Source organism: Ochotona princeps, chromosome 19 (genome assembly GCF_030435755.1).
Source record: "Ochotona princeps isolate mOchPri1 chromosome 19, mOchPri1.hap1, whole genome shotgun sequence".
Taxonomy (NCBI): domain Eukaryota; kingdom Metazoa; phylum Chordata; class Mammalia; order Lagomorpha; family Ochotonidae; genus Ochotona; species Ochotona princeps.
Window position 1 is genome coordinate 4745431 of NC_080850.1, and position 21675 is coordinate 4767105.

General features: G+C 42.3%; 1 protein-coding gene across 2 annotated transcripts in view; it reads right to left on the bottom strand.

The window, feature by feature from the left end:
* CPEB4 (cytoplasmic polyadenylation element binding protein 4) overlaps positions 1–20934 on the bottom strand; it is a 56941-nt gene extending 36007 nt beyond the window's left edge. Inside the window, exons 1-2 of one of the 2 annotated variants that reach the window (XM_012927678.2) lie at positions 18375–20934; positions 3817–3898 (exon numbers count right to left, since the gene is read on the bottom strand). In XM_012927678.2, the coding sequence (XP_012783132.2) occupies positions 3817–3898; positions 18375–19499 (1207 nt within the window). In that variant the 5' untranslated portion in view covers positions 19500–20934. The remainder of the gene's footprint in view (positions 1–3816; positions 3899–18374) is intronic. The other variant, XM_004587413.3, reaches the window with a different exon arrangement.
* Between the last annotated feature and the right edge of the window lie 741 nt (positions 20935–21675).

Below are 21675 nucleotides of genomic sequence, written 5' to 3' on the forward strand. Positions count from 1 at the left end.
TCTCTCTCTGTTTTTCAGAATAAAATAATAACAAATGAATATCAAAATTCTCTTATATTCAGCAACCAGCAACTTTATGCAAAGCAGGTTTCTGCAGCTATCTCATTTTTCATAAAATCAGTATCTGTGCAAAATATCTGTTCAGAAACATCTGTGCCAATATGCAACATCTGTTTCCCAAAATACACAATTAAGTGACTGTAACTTCGAATACTGGAATATAAGAGAATCATGTACCACAAAAAAGTCAAAGATTTCTGGCTATTCTTTTTTACACAGCTCTAAATCCATTGTTTCCCTACTGAAAGGACAACAAATTGAAACAACTGTTCCCAACATTCTCTTATGACCGCCCCCCCCAAAAAAAAACCTCAAATGAAATGACTTAAGTTCTATGTACTGAACTTCCAATTGCACTTGATGAGCTTCTTCTAAAGAGATTATAAATTCTTCTGCTCAGACTAAAGCACAGATGGGATCATGGCTTGCCCATTCATTTAAGTCTTTGTTTCAAATCTATAGGAATAAAAAATGGAAGGGAAAAGGGCTCTGAATTCAATGTGTATGTAAAGAAAAAAAATAAATATTGAGCTCTTTAGAATGCTAGGTTATAATGCCTTTGGCAGCCAGGAATTAAATATATGGCATTTTTTGGAATAGATCCACAGCTTTTAATATAAATCCCTATTAAATGAATACCTGAAGCAAGAGCAACAGTCATGTAGTTGACTGTGTAATATGCTCCCATACTTATGCCTGCATAAGCAATAGTGTCCTGGGTACCAGGGAGATGTGTAAGACTGGCATGTTAAACAACTCGCACTTCCCAATGCCATGTTACTGCTCACATTCAAAGTACTTCAAATGTCTGAAGACTCAGAGGAAACATGTTAGGATTTTGAGTCCTCCCTCCCAAAATTCGAAAGCAAGATATTCTAGAACATATAAGGAGAAAAAAAAAAAGCTCCATTTTCACAATATTCAAAGGAAAAATATGACACTATTTCTACTCATAATTTAGCATTTATGTATCAGCTCGTGCATAATTTTTTGATAATTATTCATTGCCTTTGTTCTTACCTCATTTTGGTTTTCTAGTGAAATGAAACAAACTAGATATAAAAACCTTCTGATATCAAATTTAAAATACTCAATCTCTATCATGAAACAGTGAATTGTCATATTCTGTTTGCTATAGGGGAATCTTTGGGCACTATTTCTTTGTCTCGACAGTCCAGTGCTGCCTCCTATGCTGCCATTTTGTAAACCACTGCATCTTGGTTTATACCTACATCCTTTCTTTATTCCTCACAAATCCAGGGGGAAACAAGAACCTCCTGAATCTTCTGTCTGTCCTACCAGAGACTGAATTAAACAGTGCTTCCTAAGCTTCCAGAAGGCTGAAAACAGTTTTCCTGCACACAGTTAAACCTGGTTCACTCACACTGCTCCATTTAAAACAGTGTAGAGTATGTATCAATGTCACAGTGAGAGAAAACACAAGTGGCAATGCGACGCATATTCCCAAAATAATCATCTGAGCATCTATATAGTTAACCATTCACCTGTCCAGGTAAGAAAACTCTTGATAAGCCCAGAAGGAATATGTAGACATGTGAGGTTGCCAACAGGCAGATCAACTGTAGTTCAGGCTCATAGAGACTCAGTGTTCAGGACAGAAAATGCAGTCGGTCTCTGGGGAAGACTGGGTGGCCTCTGGTCACTGACACTGGTTGTGGAGCAGGGACTGCACCACTGCATGGAAATATAACACACAGACCTGCCACTGACCAGAAGACAGCACAGAGAGAAGGAACAGGGAGGACCCTTTTCCTCTCAAAAGAGCTTAGATCCTGCACACGGAGAAAATGATAATAGCTTCAAAATTCTTGGAAAAACACATTTTAAAATAGATTATTTTAAAATTCCTAATATCTGGAGTGCTGGACAGCAGACCTTGGTGCACATGGAGGGCCTGGCAGCTCACTGGGGCCTGCAGAGGACATCTGGTACCATAGCAGAGGATGGAGAACAGAAAGAACGTATGGACAACTACCTCAGCCAAACGACGACAGCAAGTATCTGGGCAAATGGAGACTCTAAGGTTGACTGTGTCAGCCAGTGGACACTGGAAGGGATTCCTCATCCATAGTTCTGCGAGATCGACAGCATTTCAAAATTATCGCATCCACCTGAGCAGAACCTTCGGAACATGCACCATTGTGACCCTGGGCTGATATCGGGTGGCCCTTCCCCATCCTGGGATACTGGGATGGTAGGGAGGCTGGCTATTGCCTATCCCCTTTATCTGCCCCCCTCCCCCAGAAACAGCAAGAAGAAATAGAAAGCTTGGAAACAATAATCACACCCACTTCTCCATAACCCAAGATCCTTCCCAACCTGATCGACAATGTAAACATCATCTAAAATAAAAATTTTCAAACAAAATCCCCAATATCAAAAGAAAGTTTACTCTTACAATATTTAAAAAAATAATAATAACAAGTCTCTACCGAATCAGTTGGAACTAACAATACATTCACACAGAAATCTGAAAGTTCCCAGGTATATTAAATACTTTGTTGATAGCAAACACACAAGTTTAAATCCAAATACATCAAGGTAGATTTTTTTTTTCCCCAAGTGGAAAATACAAATTCATTTTCTGCCTTATTAACAATACTAATAATGATGATGTAGCCACACCAACACATTTACCTTGCACCTCTTACATCAATTTTAAGATTCATTATATAAACAAACACATAGTTGCACATCTATAAGGAACTACAAATTAAATATAAACAAAGGAGGTCATCTTAAATATGTTTTATAAAATTATTTTTAGGGTAAAAAGTGAAACTAAATGTACAATCTGATTCCATATGGTGGACTGTTTTCAAAACAATTCCCAAACTAATCATTTTAATTGCATTTCACATTTTTTTTGTTCCTTAGAGGTATACTGCTCTTCACTACACACAGTTAATGACAATTTTCTGTTTTAAAGAGGCAGGGCACTAGAAGAAGTACTTCTTTCAAAATGGATTAGCAGGATTGTAGAAAACCTTTTGAAAAGGACAACATTCTTTTTTAAAATATTTAGGTATAAATATTTAGATATTGTCTTTAAACAAAATCTTACAATACAGCCACCATTAAAATCAGGCGTAGTATTTCCAAAATTTCTAATGAAGAAAATTTGACAAGAAAAAAAGTATTTCCCTGCACAAAACGTCATCTTTGATGGTAGTAAACTCTAACAATTTTCTTTCCTTATGAAAGGAGAAAGCATGAAATAAGTGTAATCTTGCATTTTAGGACAGATGCTCCTCTGTGAATTCCTTATCGCTCTTCTGAAGGCAAACAAAACAAAACAAAACAAAAAAAACAACCCACAGACTTCATTTACTATGCCACTTCCAGTCCAGCTCCGTGCCTGTGACCCGGGCAGAGAGCAGCACACGGCTCTCCAGTCTACGTATGGGCTTCGCCACCCAAGGGCGACACAGATGGAGTGCTGGGCTCCCGGCCTCTGCATCCCTGCCATCAGCTGTTGTGGCCATTTGGAAAGCAAACCAGTGGATGAAAGATCTCTTTCTCTCTCTCTGTTTCTCCCTTTCTCTGTAACCCGGCTTTTCAAACAAATAAATCTTTACAATGAATAAATTCACTTTGTAGTGACTAAGACTTTTGTGAAGAAAAATATTTATGGAGAGTTTTCCTCCATTATTTGTCAAATTGTTCCTCATATTAAGTAGGTAACACCTATGTTTAACCATGGGATAAATTCAAGTAATTTCTTTCTAAACTTACCTTTAATGGAATCATTTTCAGCTCTCATTATATCAATGAGCGAACTCTCAAGTGAGTGCATGTCAAATGTTCTGGGACGATCCTGTAAATAAACAGCCACAAACTACTTTTTAAAATGGTATTCAAATATAAAGGACACTAAGCTGCATTTGATGGCACACAGATCAGAAATAATAAAAGTAGCAATTTTTATCCCTCTGTGCATGAGGTACATTCTTATGAAACATTCTAAACCACAAAAATCAGCGCATAGGATTCAGTAAAGGGCCATTTAATTGCCAACAATCATTTCAACAAAAGTAACACTCATATTCAGAAAGCAAAAACTATCAAAACTAACTTCTATAGTAAGAACGTTAATAGAAAACATTCTTAATTTTTTTCATCACTTAATATTTGTTCTAACATGACAAAGCTTTCCAAACTTGTCCCAAGTTATCTACTGACCTGGCCCTTACATGTCCACACTGAAAGCAAACAATGCCTCCTCACTCTCATATATAAACCTCACATACGTGTGTGTGTGTGTGTGTGTGTGTGTGCATGTGATGAATTGCAGGAGCTGCTCTCACTGCTGTGAGGAGACCTTCTCTATACGAGCAAGGGAGAACTGCTGCAGAATGAGTGTCCCTCCCTATTCTCCAACACCACCCCGGCATTTCCTCTGATGATTTAAGGTTACGGTGTTGGACACCCATCAGAGTTAGAATCCGGATGAAAACAAGCCAACCATATCGCCATTATTATTTATTATTTCAACTTGCAGTTAGGCAATGTTTTGCTACCATTCAAAGGAAAGGGAAGTCAAGGCATGGAGTACCTGACTGGTCTAAAACTCTGGCTTGAACATGTGCATTTTAAGAATGGGTGGGCCCAGCGGCGTGGCCTAGCGGCTAAAGTCCTCGCCTTGAATGCCCCAGGATCCCATATGGGCGCCGGTTCTAATCCCGGCAGCTCCACTTCCCATCCAGCTCCCTGCTTGTGGCCTGGGAAAGCAGGAGAGGAAGGCCCAAAGCTTTGGGACCCTCCACCAGCATGGGAGACCTGGAAGAGGTTCCTGGTTCCCGGCTTCGGATTGGCGCAGCACCGGCCGTTGCGGCTCACTTGGGGAGTGAATCATCGGACGGAAGATCTTCCTCTCTGTCTCTCCTCCTCTCTGTATATCTGACTTTGTAATAAAATAAATAAATCTTTAAAAAAAAAAGAATGGGTTAAAAAAAATCTAAAATACAGAGTTTCAATGGCTCTGACATTCCTTGGAAGATACTATAAATAAAAGAGATAAAAAAAATATTTTAAATAATTTTTGAGAGCAAGCAGATACTTGACACTGACGCATTAATCAGTAAGTTTAGGGCCCAGAATAATAGCCTAGTGGCTAAAATCCTCACTTCGCATTTGCCAGGATCCCATTTGGGTGCCAGTTGGTATCCTGGCTGCTATACTTCTCATCCAGCTCCCTACTTATGGCTGGGACAAGTCAAGGAGGGCCCAAAGCCTTGGGACCCTGCACCCATGTGGGAGACCCGGAAGAAGCTCCTGGCTTCAGATCAGCTCAGCTCTGGTCATTGTAGTCACTTGGGGAGTAAACCAGTGGACAGATCTTTCTCTGTGTCTCTCCTCCTCTCTGTATATCTGACTTCAAAATAAATAAATCTTTTTTTCAAGATAGTTTATATACACAAAGACCTCAGCAAGAATATTGAAGAAACAAAAAGTCTTCCAGAGAAATGCAATGAGGAAGATTGCATAATCTTCTCAGTTATATCTCCTTTTACACTATCTTTTATATCAAAGATTTCACTTCTTTTAAATATTCACCTAATTTCATCTAATTCCTTGTGGTGTCCTTCCTTGTTCATTTCTAGAACCTCTCTAACTATAGCATGTCCTTCACTCAAGAGTCTTTCTGACAACCTGACCTTCCCCTTCCATAGTACCTGTTATCACCTGTAGGACAGTCATGCCTCCTTGTCTCAGGGACCTCTTCTCTGGATCCATGCCCACAGGGGTCATGAGTAATGTTCAGCAAATGAGTCATTTTATAACATAAACGTTTTCTCTGTGCAACTTAAAGAGACCAAAGGCAACTGTGGTGTGGGAGTAAGTTTAGGGAGCAAGTGCCTTAACATGTTTTTTGACTCTAAACTGGTATGACTCGCTCCAGAACATCCTTCCCAGTTTTATCTCCCAATCATTTCTTCATCATCTTCAACTCCTCAACCTGGTCTACACAGAGGCCAAGGACATATGGCCAGAAGAAGAATCTCTATCAGCTTGTATTCAAAAACAGAGAGCCTGTTTCACATACTCTATCTCATGCCAAACGCTCAACTAAATCAGAACTTCACGCACAGCTTTGCGGCATAACTTGCAATTTAGAAGTTACTATAAAACTATACTGTCTAGTTCCATAGTCACTGAATTTGTCCTAGTAAGCAATTCATGAACCCTACTATGTGCTGTTTTTGCCTTCAATACAAATCAGCTTTGGAGGCCATCACTCTCAGTGTTGGTTCACTCGGTGGAAATCCGACAGCCAGGTCTCGAGAGCAAGAGCTACGTCTTACAGCACGTGCTCCATGTGTCTACAGGACTTCCCAGCAAGGCCTGAGGTGGCAAGAGACTCCTAGTGGAGGATACCTATGTCACCATTTTCTTCACGTGCCACGGTGTAAAACAGGCAGAGAAGCACTCTCCTACGTTTCTCTATCACTGTGGGTCACAAAAATCCTCGTACGTAGAAAACATGCAAATGTTTCCTAAAATAAATGGATTGCTTCCCTTGAGTAACATTTTAAGCATTTGTAATATTTCGTCCACTCCTTTAAGGTGAATTTTTATGTTTCTTTTGCCAAAGTAACTAAAGGGAGTCGAGGAGGTGTCAGTCTGCTATTCTTTTACATGCAACTGAAGTAGTAAACTCTTGGAGATGTTTGCGTTTTACATTTTGTCAACCACTGAATGAAAAACACCGCAGAGAACAGCTGGTAAAGAATATAATATACTATTTTGTTTGGCTTATTGTATAATAGCTGTTTCCAGAAAGAAGTCTCTTTTAAAAAAATTATCCAAAAGGCAGAGTTACGGAGAGATCTTCCACCTGTTGATTGACTTCCCAAATCTCCTAATAGCCACAAACAGAACTGGACAAGGCCAAAGCTGGGAACTGGGAACTCTATCCCTGTCTCCCATGTGGGTGCAGGGACCCAAGCACTTGGGCCATTTACTGCTGTGTTCCCAGATGTGTTAGCAGGAAGCTGAATTAGAAACAGGAACCATGGTCTTATTATATTTGCCCCCACAACTTTATTACAGAAGTTCTCCTTGTTACAAGCTATATTTGTATGATGTTTAATAGCCACATATCTTATCAAATAAACATTAAATTCTTAGAAAGGGTATGAAATTTACCACTCTGAATTTACCCTCTGATTTTTTTTTCTCTTTCCATGTTTTTAAAGTTTTATTTATTTTTATTGCAAAGTCAGATATATAGAGAGGAGAAACAGAGAGAAAGATCGTCTGTCCGACGATTCACTTTTCAAGTGACCGCAACGGCTGGAGCTGTGCCGATCCAAAGTCAGGAGCCAGGAGCTCTTCCCGGTCTCCCACGCGGGTGCAGGGTCGCAAGGGTTTGAGCCATCCTCGACTGCTTTCCCAGGCCACAAGCAGGGAGCTGGGAAGTGGGGCTGCCAGGATAAGAGCCGGCACCCATGTTGGATCCCGGCATGTTCAAGGCAATGACTTTAGCTGCTAGGCCAACACACCAGGCCCCTCTCGCCATTTTTAATATCTAATTAAAAAAAAAAAACTCAAATCCTGGAACCCAGCATCTGTGACATCAGGAAATAGGTAAGGGGCAGACAGAAAAATAAAATCTAAGACAGAAGAACACAAACAACGCCAATTTTCCTATTAATAACGTAAGAGCCAAATTGAGAAAATGAGTGCTCTTATTTTTACATTTCATTCTTCAGCTTTGCCTTTTAAAAAAAAGTGATTTATTGGAAAGGCAGAGTTACAGAGTGGCACAGGGACAGACACAGATCTTCCATCTGCTGGTTCACTCCCTAAATGACTGCAACCACTAGGCCTGGGCCAGACCAAAGCCAGGAGTGTTATCCAGGTCTCCCATGTGGTGGGCAGGGGCTCCAGGATCTGGGCCGTATACTGTTACCATCCCAGGTACATTTGGGAGCTGGATCAGAAGTGCAGCAGCCAGCACAAAACCTGGTGATACAACCTTGCAGGTTAATGACTTAACCTGCTCTACCCTAACACCAGCCGCAACTTTACCTTTATTTATTTGATTGCTAACAAAATTTAACCACTGGCCTATTTTCTAGGATCTATCTCCAAGAAATCTATTCCCAGGCTCTTCTTGAATGATCTTCTGCTGTTAAGAATAATGAATCAAAGCTCATCACTTATCTGCTGCCACTGTGACATCAAGTGTTGGTTCACAGGATGGCTAATCTACTTCCAACACAGTTTCCTGCTAATGTGCCAGAGAAGGAGAGGAGAGGGGACAGTAGGGGAGAGGAGGAGAAAGGAGGGGAGGAAAAGGGATGGGAGGGGAGGGGAGGGGAGGGGAGGGGAGGGGAGAGTAGGAAAGAACCTGCATTAAGGGCTCTGGGGACACAAATATCCTGACTGGTGCCTTGGAAATAGTACCTACTAACCTATTACTTAATGAATGAATGAACCAAGGGGCAGCAGAGGACGCTATCACAGATGTCGTAAACCATTCAGAGCAGCCTAGTCTTTCCTCCCCATTCCCATGGCAGGTAGATGCGGCACATGGATTAGAGCCCTACCACGACTGTACATCTAGGTTATCCACTTGCAAGCACAGGACTGACAATAATAGCAGTCACAATACCAGCAGCTCACAATCTTCATGTGGAATACACATAATCTTACTGATTCCTCTGAAAAATACAACCAGTTATATTCAGGTATTAACTTATTTCACAAAGAAACTGATGTTTAGATTGGTTAAATAACTTAATGTCAGGTAAGTTGAGGCAGCTGAATTTGCACCCACACCTGCTGACTCGAGAATAGTTGAATGTTGCAACACTTAGCGGAAGTCAAAGAATATCAACTATCTTTTAGGCTCAGCAAAGCTAAACTTACAATGCTTACACCTCATTTCATTCTGTAATCTTTATTAGATTTAACATACTGAGCAGCATGTAACTGGTAGTTTCCATTTTTATCATCTCTACTTCACAGGACAATTTCTAAAAGCTATATAATACCACTATGAAACTAGACTTCTGACAAAGCAAGTACTTCAAAGAGTAGGACTCATCCTAGTGAAATACACCTGAAAAGCCTACCTGTCACAGGGAAACAGTAACACCTGCATCAGCAAATAGCTGATGACAAGACATTCCGTGGCTGCACAGAAGTAGCCACAAGAAATAAGCGAGCCTGTTTGTTGACTGCTATCAGGAAGATGAATGAAATTGTAATTATGCCATAAATCAAAGTAATTCTTCATGGCAATTCCTCATTAAAAATGTGGGTGGATGAACTAAGCCAGGACTTCTCATACTGGAGAGGACATGAGAGACTCCCAGAGGCCTTATTAAAATACAAGTCACCAGGTCCACCTGGAGCTCCTCAGTCAGTGGGTCTGGGCGGCACCCAAGGATTCACACTTCACATACTTTGAGAAGCAATGAGTTAAGCCACTGCACTCAGAAAGTGAGCCTCAGCACACGCAAGAGGGTGTGATTGATAACTTAAGTCTTCGTCACACAGCTGTGAGGCAGCCCAGCGTAAACGTTCTACCTTCTCTGTCAGAACTGTTGGGTCACATGCCTGATGAGGCACTTATGTTCAAAATAAACAGTTCAAAAAAAGGATATGCTAATTACTTAGTTCTTAATATTTTATTTATTGAGCCCAGCACAATGGCTCAATTGGTTAATCCTCCCCCTTGCAAGTGTTGGGATGCTATATGGATGTCAGTTCGTGTCCCAGCTACTCCACTTCCCATTCAGCTTCCTGCTTGAGGCCTGGGAAAGCAGAGGAGGATGGCCCAAAGCCTTGGGACCCTGTACTGTGAGGGAGACCCAGAAGAAGCTCCTGGCTCCTGGCTCCTGATCAGCTAGGCTCCAGCCATCATGGCCACTTGGGGAATGAACCAGAGGATGGAAGATCTCTCTGTGTCTCTCCTTCACTCTGTAAAATCTGACTTTCCAGTAAAAATAAATAAATCTTCAAAAAAAATCAAAGGCAAAATTCAGCTACCCCCACTCTATTTTAGTAAAAACATAGATTGCTGTGACCACCACGTTTCAGACCTCTATCAGTCAAGCTGTGGAAGTTCCTCTTTCTAGCTTCAACTTTCCCTGGTGAAGGAAAGGAAAGGAAAACATGTTTGGTTGAAAGGAACATCTATGTCAATATGTCAGCTACCAAAATAAATAGAAGTTTGAGATACCAGCTGAGATCATAATTAATCAAAGGTAACTAGGGGAGTTTTAAACCAAGATTTGCCGAAAATGTAAATATTCTTCTTGGATTCAAAAATAGTTAAGATCATCAGCCATTGAGCGGACAGTCCATTTTTTAGATTCTACTTACAAATGAGCCTCACAGTCTCAGGAAGGCAGCAAGGTCCTTTCCCCTTGCTTCTCTCTGCCCCTGAGACATCTCCCATGACACAGACAAGATCTAGTAGGACTTTCCCCCAGCATGCTTTTCACAGATTGTGGCATATGGGTAGCATGTTGTAAATCAATCACCCCAGTACAGAAAAAGGCTAATGTGTTCCTCCTGGCTCTGTGCTGAGTATGTTATAAAAATTACATATCATTTACATATATTAGTTTTCAAAAACATTACACATGTTCACTACTCTTAGCATCTCCATTTTAGGCAAGGAAGCTATATGAGAAATTAACCAACTGCCTCAAAGTCACATAGTGAGTAGCAGAATATGATTTTACAGGAAAAACTCAAAGAAGTGGTCCATGTAAATGAGCTTGTCATAGCCTAGAAATTTCATTGTCTAAACACAGACAATGAGTGTTGGAGCCTGAAGTCGAAGAGGTAAGTATTAAAGCGGGAGGGACAACATCTAGCTGTATCTCATATTTTTGAGCAAGTTGTCCCTTTAATCAGCACTTTTTTCATCATGACCTCTTTGATAGTGGCAAAAAGCCTTACATTACAGATCTTAGACAAGCTATGTTTCTTAACAGAGTTACCTCTTCAGTGCATCACACTAACTGAACCAGCAGTTCCACTTGGTTTCCACGCTGAGGAGCAGATCTCCCCAGAAAGCTTGACAAAATTTTATTTCACCTTCACTAAACAAACTACATTTTAAATCCTGAAAGAAACAAACATTTCATGTCACCACTTTTTTGTATTAAAAACCCAGCTAGTATTTTAGGCTCATTTAGTTCCTAGAACAACAGTCTCCCTTCTTCTTCACTGTTCATTTTAAACAGTGGCAGAGTAAAATAATGAACATCTATTGCAAGACCTGAGTTCAAATCTCCACTTAGTAATCAGGTGACTGTGACATTACAATATCACCGCACCTTGATTCCATCTGCAAAATGAAGATAATTCTTCCTTAAATAAAAATCATAGTGAAGAGCAAATTCGCAAGCATATGCACAATTTCAGGCAGTGCTAGACCCTTTTAGTAAACTTCTCTGTCCTTCTCTCTCTGGTGCAATGGAAACCAGACTAAAAGTCACATTTCATATAATTATGTAATGAATTCTGAACAATTCAGTTGTTCTGTGCTATTTCCACAGCACATACAAATAAGCCAAAACCCTGAGCCAAAAAAAAAAAACTCAGTACAAGACTTCTACCTAATGCACTGTTTAAAGAGACCTTTAATTTAGCACTGGCATGTGGCATAATAGGCTAAGCTTCTACCTGTAGAAGTGGCATTTCATACGGGTACCAGTTTGAGTCCTAGTGGCTCTGCTTTTGATCCAGCCCTCTGGTTATGGCCTGGTAAAGCAGCGAAGATGGCTCAAATCCTTAGGCCCCTGCACCCACACTGGGAGACCCAAAAGAAGCTCCTGGCCTCAGATTAGTTCAGCTCTGCTTATTGAGACCACTTGGTGAATGAACCAGGAGATGGAAGATCGCTCCTTTACATAAACTCTGCATTTCAAATAAAAATAAAATAAATCTTTTTTAAAAAGGGGGGGGGGGAGTTAGTTTTTTAAAAAATCAGGTAAATAGTACTAAAACTCAGTTTTATGGAATAAAATCATGAAGATCTGCAAAGAACTCAATTATAACTTAAAAATATCACACAATATTTTAAAATATGACTGGTACAAGAAATTAACTATAAGTTAAGAGCTATTAAAAAATGACTGGGATATAGCTAGCAAATCTTTAGCAAACAGAAACTGTCCAAATACCAAAATACCACAATTTACAAAAAAGGTCATCTCCCTTCATGTATACAAAAGCGATCAGCGCGCGCTCTGAAACTCCATAAACACTGCAGAAAAATCCTTTCAAAATAGTAAATGATACAAATAGAAAAAGCCTGTTCATGCATAATTAGAACGTTTCTCTTCAAGAAAACTGACATATCTGCTAAAAGTTTTATCCGTCCTGAACTGCACTCATAACTTATTAAGAGTACTGGTAAATTAAGCATATACACTTAGATAGTAATGAGAACTGCTTAAAATTTTTCATAGGAACGCAATCTGTATTTGCAATCACTTTAATTTCATGATTTTACTCAGTACTGGACGGCCACTGTTTAAACTGTTAAAAATTTAAGATAACCAAATATTAGCCACACATTCAAAATACCTCATACTCACATATTCACAAGACTTCATTGTTAGCTAGGATTTTTTGTAAATTTTAAAATATATGTATTTATTGATTTGAAAGGCACAATGAATGAGAGAGGGAGAGACAGAGACAGAACAATGAGAAAGGAAAGGAGAGATCTTCCAGTGTCTGGTTCACTACCCAAACGCCATCAACAACCGAGATTTCGGCAGACCCGAACCACAAAGCCAAGGATTCCCTCTGGGTTGGCCGTAATCGGCTGCCATGCAGGCAAAGTAGCAGGAAGCTGGATTTGAAGTGCAGAGTAGCTGTGACACAAACCAGGCACTCCGATACAGGGTGTGGGCACTGCAAGCAGTGGCTTAGGTCAGAGCACACTGCCCACCCTGGTTTTACTAAACTGACAGCATACTGTCTTCCACATTCAAGGTCACCCCACTCGGAAACAGCAAACTTTCAGTAAATGTGTTCCTCTACGTTTTGAGGTCCAGATGAAAAACTTTCTCACAAAAGATTCATGGTTCGTCTTTAGAAACTGATTAGTGAGATCTACACTCGTATCTCTCTCTCCATGGAGTACTTTTTGAACATAAACACAGAACTCACTGGGCCTGGTGCAATGGCTAATTGGTTAAGCAAGCACTGAGATCCCATATGGGCGCTGGTTCACGTCCTGCTGCGCCACTTCCCATCCAGCTCCCTGCCTGTGGCCTGGGAAAGCAGTCGAGGACGGCCCAAGGCCTTGGGACCCTGCACCCGCGTGGGAGACCCGGAAGAGGCTCCTGGCTCCTGGTTTAGAATCAGCTGAGTTCCAACCGTTGCAGCCATTTGAGGGGTGAACAGTGGATGGAAGATCTCCCTGCCTCTACTTATTTTTCTGCAAATCTGCCTTTTCAGTGAAAATAAATATTTTTTTTAAAAAGAATGCATTGTTTCAATAAGATAATGAGCAACTTAATGAGAATATCAATTTGCATTAAAATATACATATACACTGCTTGAAATGCATCAGTCAGATGCATCCATCCCAAACAGCAGTGTAATCACTGTGCTGACCACCTGCTGACCTCAACAGTACAACTACTCGGTCACTTCTTTCTCGTGAACACCAACAACGATTATTTTCAAAACCCTAGGTCATGAACTAGGTATCTTTCTACTTGCAGCTGGCAAAGACCACATTCTTTATACTTGCAATAAACATGCTGTTCCTGAAAGATGTTGCAGTAACATGTTAATCATATTCCAAGGTTTCCCTAAATCCAACAACAAAAAATCCTACCCCAGAAATGGAAAATTTTTCATCAGAAAAACAATTAAACCTAGTTCAAAGGTCTTCTACACATCTGACAGGCCTTTTCCAAACTTTTTCTGATATCTCAATTCTGCCATAGCTAGGAATGGGCATTGAGCCTGGCATTTAAGGTGCCCAAGTCCCATACCAGAAAGCCTGGGTTCAGTTCCTGGGTCTGACTCTTCATCAGCTTCCTGTCAAAACAGTCTCTGAGCACCAGCAGTGATGGCTCAAGCAATGCAGGGCCTGCCACACGTGTAGGACTGGGGGGTATTCACCACGGTAAGCTGCAGCCGCAGCCCAGCCTTGGCCACCGTAAGGCACTAGGGAGTGAACCAGAGGTGAGAACTCCCTCATTCTCAAACAACAATTATTTTCTCACTTCCTAACCCAAAGTCAATGTTTTCTGTGCAAAGATGTCTCTTGGGACTGTATTAAGAAAACAAGAAAATGCAATGAGGTTGTAGGTTAAACAATGTTAATAATTCACCATAACTTTTAGAAACAAAGTGCTGTTGCAACTTCCTGTTTACAAATGTTAAGATGCAGTGTCCAATTTTAATTATCTATAACTGATTTGTGAAAGTGTCTAGAATTATTTCCCTGGTTAAACAGTGTAACAAATCTGCAGTGCTTGTAGCTAAAGTAAAGGCAATGGGCTCTAAATCGAAAAGTATTTCTTTACCAGTCAAGTCTTGGAATAACTTTCATGACCTATAGATTTTGTCTTCTTTCTCCCTATTTCCTGGTTCTGAACCAATGGCAGTGAGAACATAATTGAGCTATAGATAAGAGGGTGTCAGCACATCCACCAGGAATTCTTCCCTTTCCTTTCCTGTAAGGACAGAAGAGCTAAACATCCTTACAAACACTTGCTATATTCAAAACAGTCATTGCTAGGCAACCCTTTTATTATTTGATTTGGAAGTCAAAATCCCAGGCTGTGTTTGGTAGGACAGGTAAGTTTATTTGGGGGGGGGGGATGGGACGGGGGGCTTTAAGGGTAAATCTGCCTGTAGGAATGAGTATGAAATCGGAACAATCAAATCAAAAGGCAGAGGATTGAGAAATCCTATGCAGGACATGAAAGAACATATCAAATCATCTAACCCACTGCTGGCTGTGCACCATGTACTCAAAACTAAAATAACATTGGTTTGAATATTAGCGAGGCACAACATTTAATCTTGATCGGTGCATTCTATTATTTCCTGCCTTCGAAATTCTGTTTACAAGCAATCATCTTCTCCTTGTCATGTTCCACTGTAAGATTTCTCTCGTCATCTACCGCACTTCTCCAGGGCATTCTCCCTCCCCTATCTCCTGACCGGACTACGTGAAGCAGCACTGTAGGACAATGGTTCACTGCCAGATACTCTCACAGGACTGTTGCCTGAATGACATGACACATGTGAAACCCTTACATGCAGTAAATATATTAACCATCATGAAATGATATTACTCTAGTTTCTAAAAAAAAAAAACAGGATTTGAGCCATGTGTCTGAATTTACATAATGAAGCTCTAAACAAAAACATCTTAGAAGCAAATGTTGATAGAATAAAGTTCCCCCAAAATGCTCTCTGATATTAGTGATTTGGGGGGTTATTCATATAGTTGGAATCTCTGCCCATATTCCATGAACACTGATAAAAGAAATGCTGAGATTAGATAAAAATAGATAAACTAAAATGTTATCACTGATGTTAATTCACTATATGTACCCAAACATGTAATTAACAAATTCAATATTCATTCTGGTTCAAATTAAAATTAACATTGTCCAGTATCAGTTACATTTCAGGTAAATTATTTCCTTTTAATATAGCAGACCATTTTCTTTTATATTGAGTAACAATATTGTATGATATCCCACGGAAGTTTTACCCTATAATTTGCTGTGGTATAGGAAATCTTTGTAACTGTCATTGAAATTGAATAGCTAGTGTCTATAAAATGTATTCCCCAAATAGTGCTAAAGTCAGAAATTTAAATAGTGTTTAGAAAGAAAAATGTAGATTGCAGATATGTCAGTTTTAGTAAATTTCAAGGAGTGTGCTTTAGACCCTTAGGAAACTTAAAGGATCACCTGCGTCATTTCAAACTTTAGAAAGAAATCAAACTCTCCTCCCCAAAGGCTAAAGCTGACAGAGCCAGGACTGAAGTGAAGGTTTCCGAGCTCCTTGCCAAATAAATGTTCCTTTCAAATCAAAGGTAACCAAGTACCTTACACCATCTTACAAGGGTACTTTATACCTCCCCACATGCATCAGCATAACTACTACTTTAAAAAACAGACAAAAAGTCTATATGAAGTAAGCGCCACAGTAGCCACTTCACTTACTACGTGTGGGCTTTTTTTAAAAAAACAACTCCAGAGTTTCAGCTATAGAACTTTCTTTCCAATCACACTTTCTCTTCTGACTTCCAAATCACCCCAATTCTCCCCTTCTCGCCCACCTTCCTCCTAAAAATGGTGAGGATGAGCAGCAAATATCAACTCTGCATTCCATGCCTGTCACATTAAAGACTGTTGGTACCTTAACTCGTCACAATGTAATGCTAAGGGGAAGAGCAGGTTTCTAACAATGTCTTTTAGTATCAATTTTAGCCTACTTAATAAATCAGCTTAATCATCAGAGAAACTGATTTAAAAAAAAAAAAGGACACATTCCTTTCTATGAGCAGAACAGGGGGAAAAAAAAAACCTGACATGCATATCTCCTTTTTTTACTCATTTTCTGAACTTATCGTGTTTCCCATAGCAAATCTCTCTCCAAAGTCAGTGAGCTGACGCCAGGGAAAGAGATCACGAGGCCATGTAAGTTCATTCTTCAGTATTTATTAATAAAATATGGAATGTTGAGCCACATCTTAATCTACTTACACTGTACAGGATGCCATCTTGTTTTTAAAATGATTAATTTATAAAAGCTACCTTTATATCACACTTTACATTTTTGTTCACAGGACCATCAGAAAGCAACTTTCTACAAAACAGACTTCATAGGTCTGTCAATATGTTATTCAACCTTCTGCCTGCTCAGTGAAACATAGCAAGTTCTTCAGTTTGAGTAAAGACCCTAAAAGCAAGTGCTTTTCAATAGACAGAACATTTTTTAAAAAAAAATTTTAAATGAACCAAATATTTTGATACATTTCATCTGAATTCTTAGCAACTCTTGAATGTCCTTTCTCCCAGCATCAAGCCTCCCCCACAAGCACATCACTAACAGGGATCATTCTGCGTTTTGTCGGCACTAGCATCCTATTTGGGATCACTGCAACTATCTTCTAATCCATCTTGGGCTCTGTAGAGAGAGCTCAAAGATAATCATCGAAGCACAGCATGTACATGGACATGTACAGGTATACACAGTTTTAACCATTTTTTAACCTAGACTTTGAACTTCAGTCAGCCGTATGCTCTTGGAGAAGTTATTACTCCTGACACTCAATTCTTTCACCTCTGAAATGGAGATAATAATAGAACTTACCTTGCAGGCTGTTGAGAGGATTGACTCAAAGTTGGCTTATCACCCCCTATCAATTTTCTAAACACATAAACAATCAGTACAGTATCTGACATTTGGCTAGGGATTCCCTTTGTCGGGTTTCTATCAACTAAACTAACTGCTCATTACCTCTTGCCAGAAAAAGAATGTAGTGGTAGCAAAAATGACAAGTGCCCTTCGCTTAGACCTATTTTTAGGAATGGTTTAATTATTTTCACTCCTAGTGTTAACACTGGAAAATAAACAAACGGGTGAAGGGCATCACACACAGGGTAACTCGGAGAGCAGCAGTCTCAGAGCACTTCTGAGTAAACAGGCAGGAAGAAAACATTCAGAAGATCTCTCACGGGCGGTGCTCACTGGCACAAGGCATGCCAGAATTTGCAAACAAGTTGAAGAACTATCGAGTAGACCAATTCAAAACATTCAGTCTACAAGACCCAGAGGACCAAGGTTTAAAGAGTAACCACTGAGAAAACCGGGGATCAATCAATAGCTGCTTTTCCACGACTCACTGCTTGAGCACGCCAATGGGAAGGAATTCTGTTACAGTCACTTCGTGGAGGCAGCAAGCATGACAGTTTTATTATTTGCATCTACAGGTTATCTAATCTCACCTAAACAAGTAGGAAAACACTGACCCCGATTCTCTCGTCGGGCAAGAGAAGCATTATGATTAATAATTCTGACATTACTAACTACCCGGTATTCATAATTATCTATGGAGAGAAGAAGGCTACAATTACAAGATTGCCAAAGATACAGCTGACCACTTGGCTCCGAATCCCCCTCTTCTGGCAGGATGAGGCCTGGCACTGGATCCCTTCTCTACCTGCAAGCCATGGTGTGAACACAGACACTTGAAACCCCACAGTGACACAGGTGATTACACCGCACTGCCTTCCTATTCATCGGAATCTATCCGTGGAATACGATCTTACCGGAAAAGGAAAAATGTTGTCAGCCCTGTTCAAGCTGTCTTCCATCCAGGATTTCGGAGCAAAGGCAGAGCTGGGCCGGGCATACTTCTGCAGCTGAATGTGATTGCTTGCAAAATTCTTCTTCAAAGGTGAGATGGAGTTCAGGGGTGTTATTCCACCGTTCAGCCCTCGGCGGTGATCCCGGCCTTGGGAGCCTCCCCAGCCCCCGTAGCCTCCGCCTCCGGGGCTCCAGGAGGAAGATGGGCTTGGAGAGGGGCTCTGGTAGCTGCTCCACGGAGAAGGGGGTTTGTTAAGATTATTCGCCAAGTGAGGCAGCTGGTTAAAAGCAGCATTTCTATGCGTGAAGGGTGGGGGATGGGGGCTGGCAGGAGACCTCCTCTGCTGCTGATGCTGGCCGTGATGGTGCTGGAAGTGAGGGTGGTGAGGGTGGTGCTGGGACAGAGGCCCGAGCTGAGGGGAGAAGCTGCCTCCGAAGCCCGGGCTCACATGATGGGGGAAATTCTGAAACAACAGAGCACCGTTATTAGCCGAAGCGGCGGGGACCCCTCCCTGGTGAAAAAAACTTGCATCTTCGTTGATGATTGTAGAAGAAGAAGGCGCGATGGCTGCTGACCAGTTACTGAAACCGGTGAGGGAAGACGCACTGGATGTCAAGGGCTGGGTGGAAGTGCCCAGGCCCGTGGCTTCTTGGTAATCAAACGCCGTCAACACTGGTGACTCGATGCGGATCTTCTCCTTGCCGTTGCCATTGTCCGAAGAACTGTCCCCTTGGCTTTCTTCGGCTTTGGCCTTCTCGGCTTCGGGCAGGATCCCGGGTTCCTGGCCTGGGCTCGGGGAGAGCTGCTGCTTCTCTAACGGGTCTGGCTGTTCCTGCTGCTGACTTTTGCCTTTTTCTGACCCCAAGATCTCATCCTGAATGTTGTGGCTAGCTGGGGCAGGAAAGAGCCAAGCTGAGCCAGCACTGCCGCCGTTGGCAGCTGTGTTATTATTTAGAAAAGCAGCGGGGCTGGGGGCGGCATTTTGGTGATGGTGTGGGGGCTGCAGGTGCGGATGGAACCTGACTGGAAAGGCAGATTTATTCCCAGTACTGCTCTGCACTAGCACTCCAAACCCGTAATCCCCCATTTATTATTTTTAGGTTCAGAATCTCCTCAGCAATAACAGGCACAACCACCACCACAAAAGACAATCTGATGCCTCACGCCTTCTTCCACCCAATGCAAAATGTGTCTGAAATGTCTTATTTATAGCTAGCTCAAAGATTGCAGCTTATCACCCTAAGGAGTTCGGATTTTGGAATTCTGGTCTCTGAAAAGTTAAAAAAAAAATACACACACACACAACTTCAAAAAAAAATCTCTTCAAACACTGACATGAATCCAATTGGGCTTATTTCTAGGAAGGAATCAAAACGGAGAGGGTAAAAAAAAAAAATCAAGTCTTTGGTTAGTAAAATAGGCGCTTTCTGTTTCCAAAGGAAAATGTACATGAATGACAAAAACACAGCTTCTCAAGCATCTATGGGTGTAGAAGAATAAGCATTGCGCGGAGTAAAAATATATATATATGTGTATATATATAATTTAATAATCACATATGGTCCTCCCCAACAGTTTAGATTCACTCACATAAAAATTAGGACTAAGGGGGAAGAGAATACGTTCTTTTTCTTGGCAGCTTGGTAAAAAAAAAAAAAAAAGATCAGGAATAATTTAAGAACATTATATATTATATATTTATAAAGATAGATTCTATTGGGCTTTCTGGGGCGGGGGAGGAAGTCAGCAGGGACTCCCGGGCGGACAGTCGCTGGGAGCTGTCGGCGGCTCCTGGTCCTGGGGCGGCTGGATCTCGGGGTGTTCCTGGGCTGCCCCCCGGCCTCCTCTCCCCCATGAAACGGGTTGCAGACACCCGTGTTTCTCGCTCGGGGGGGAGGGGGAGGCTGGCGATCGGGGGAAGGCTTAGCGAGAGTCGGCGAGGGCCAGCCGGCAGCCCGGGGGTGCGGGGACCGGGCGGGCGAGCTGCGAGGTCCTGCGGTCTCTGCCTCTTCCCCTCTCTGCGGCTCCGGGGTTTTTTTCCCTCATGGGACCCAGGGGCGGTTTGTTCAGTTCTCTCAGTTCGATTCTCCGCACCGGCTGTGTTGGGGGCGGTGGGGTGGGGGGTAGAGGTTAGAAAAAAAAAAAAGAGGAAAAAAAAAAAGTAAAACCCCACCACTGTAGTGACTCTAAAGGAGAAAAAGCCTCACCCCCCCTTGGCTCACTCTCTCTTTTTTTCTCCCGGATTTTCTTTTCTTTTTTTTTTTAACTATAATTTAGAAGGCTTTTGTTTCTCCTCACGGTTGCTGGGCCGCCGCCGCCGCTTTACCCCAGTCCCGCAGTCCCCGCGGTCGTCGCTGCGGGCTCCGTCTCGATCTTCTCTTTCTTTCCTTCTTCCTCCTCTTCCCCCTCCGCTGTGGCCGCTGCCACCGCCGCCGCCGCCACCGCCTCCCGGTGCCCGGGTCCCGCAGCCGCGGCTGAGTCCTTCTCCTCAGGACCGAGCCGACTGAAATGACAACCAGCTGGAAAGACCGAGAGACACTTCCGGTTCCAAAAGGGAGGGGTGGGCTAAGGCAGAAGCCCCGCCCGCCCCCGCCGCAAAGCCAATCCTCTGCTAGCATTCAGAAGCGGTCACGCCCCTCCGTGGCTCAATGCCCCTCCCAGGAAGGTCGAAAAGTTAGCTCTGGAGACGCCCCTTCCGTCTGCGCCTCGCCCAGTGAGGCCCGGCGCTTGGAACCCGCTGCCCCCACCCTGAGGGAGCATAGCTCGTCGCCATCTTTTGTGTGGGCAAAGGACTCCTTCGTTATTTATTTTCACCCACCAGACTTGGCCTAAAGATCAAATAGAGACACCAAGAAGAGAATGGACTCCTCGCACACTGAGGCATGCGGTCCACTGTTTCTGTGAACCCGAGGGTGAGCGGGAGGCCTGCCCTCAGTAAAGGTGGTGCCCCAGGCGTCACGTGCTCTGGCCTGAGCTCCGCCCCAGAAGGATCTGGAAGGGGAGGCAGTGTTCCCAGCAGCTGTGCGGTGGCTAGAACTGCGTAAGTCCTTGTCCAGGGGGCCTACCTCACGAGGGACTATCCGCTCGTCGCTTTCCGCTTCCCCAGCTGCATCCCGCTTTCCCCAGCCTGACTTAGATTCAGTCTCCCGGGCACCGCAGGAGTCGCACTTGGAGACGTCAGTTAGTCCCTATCCGTACCCACCAGAAAATTCTATCCTGGGCCTCCGCCTGCTTAGCCCTCTTCCATGGCTGCCCATCACCAG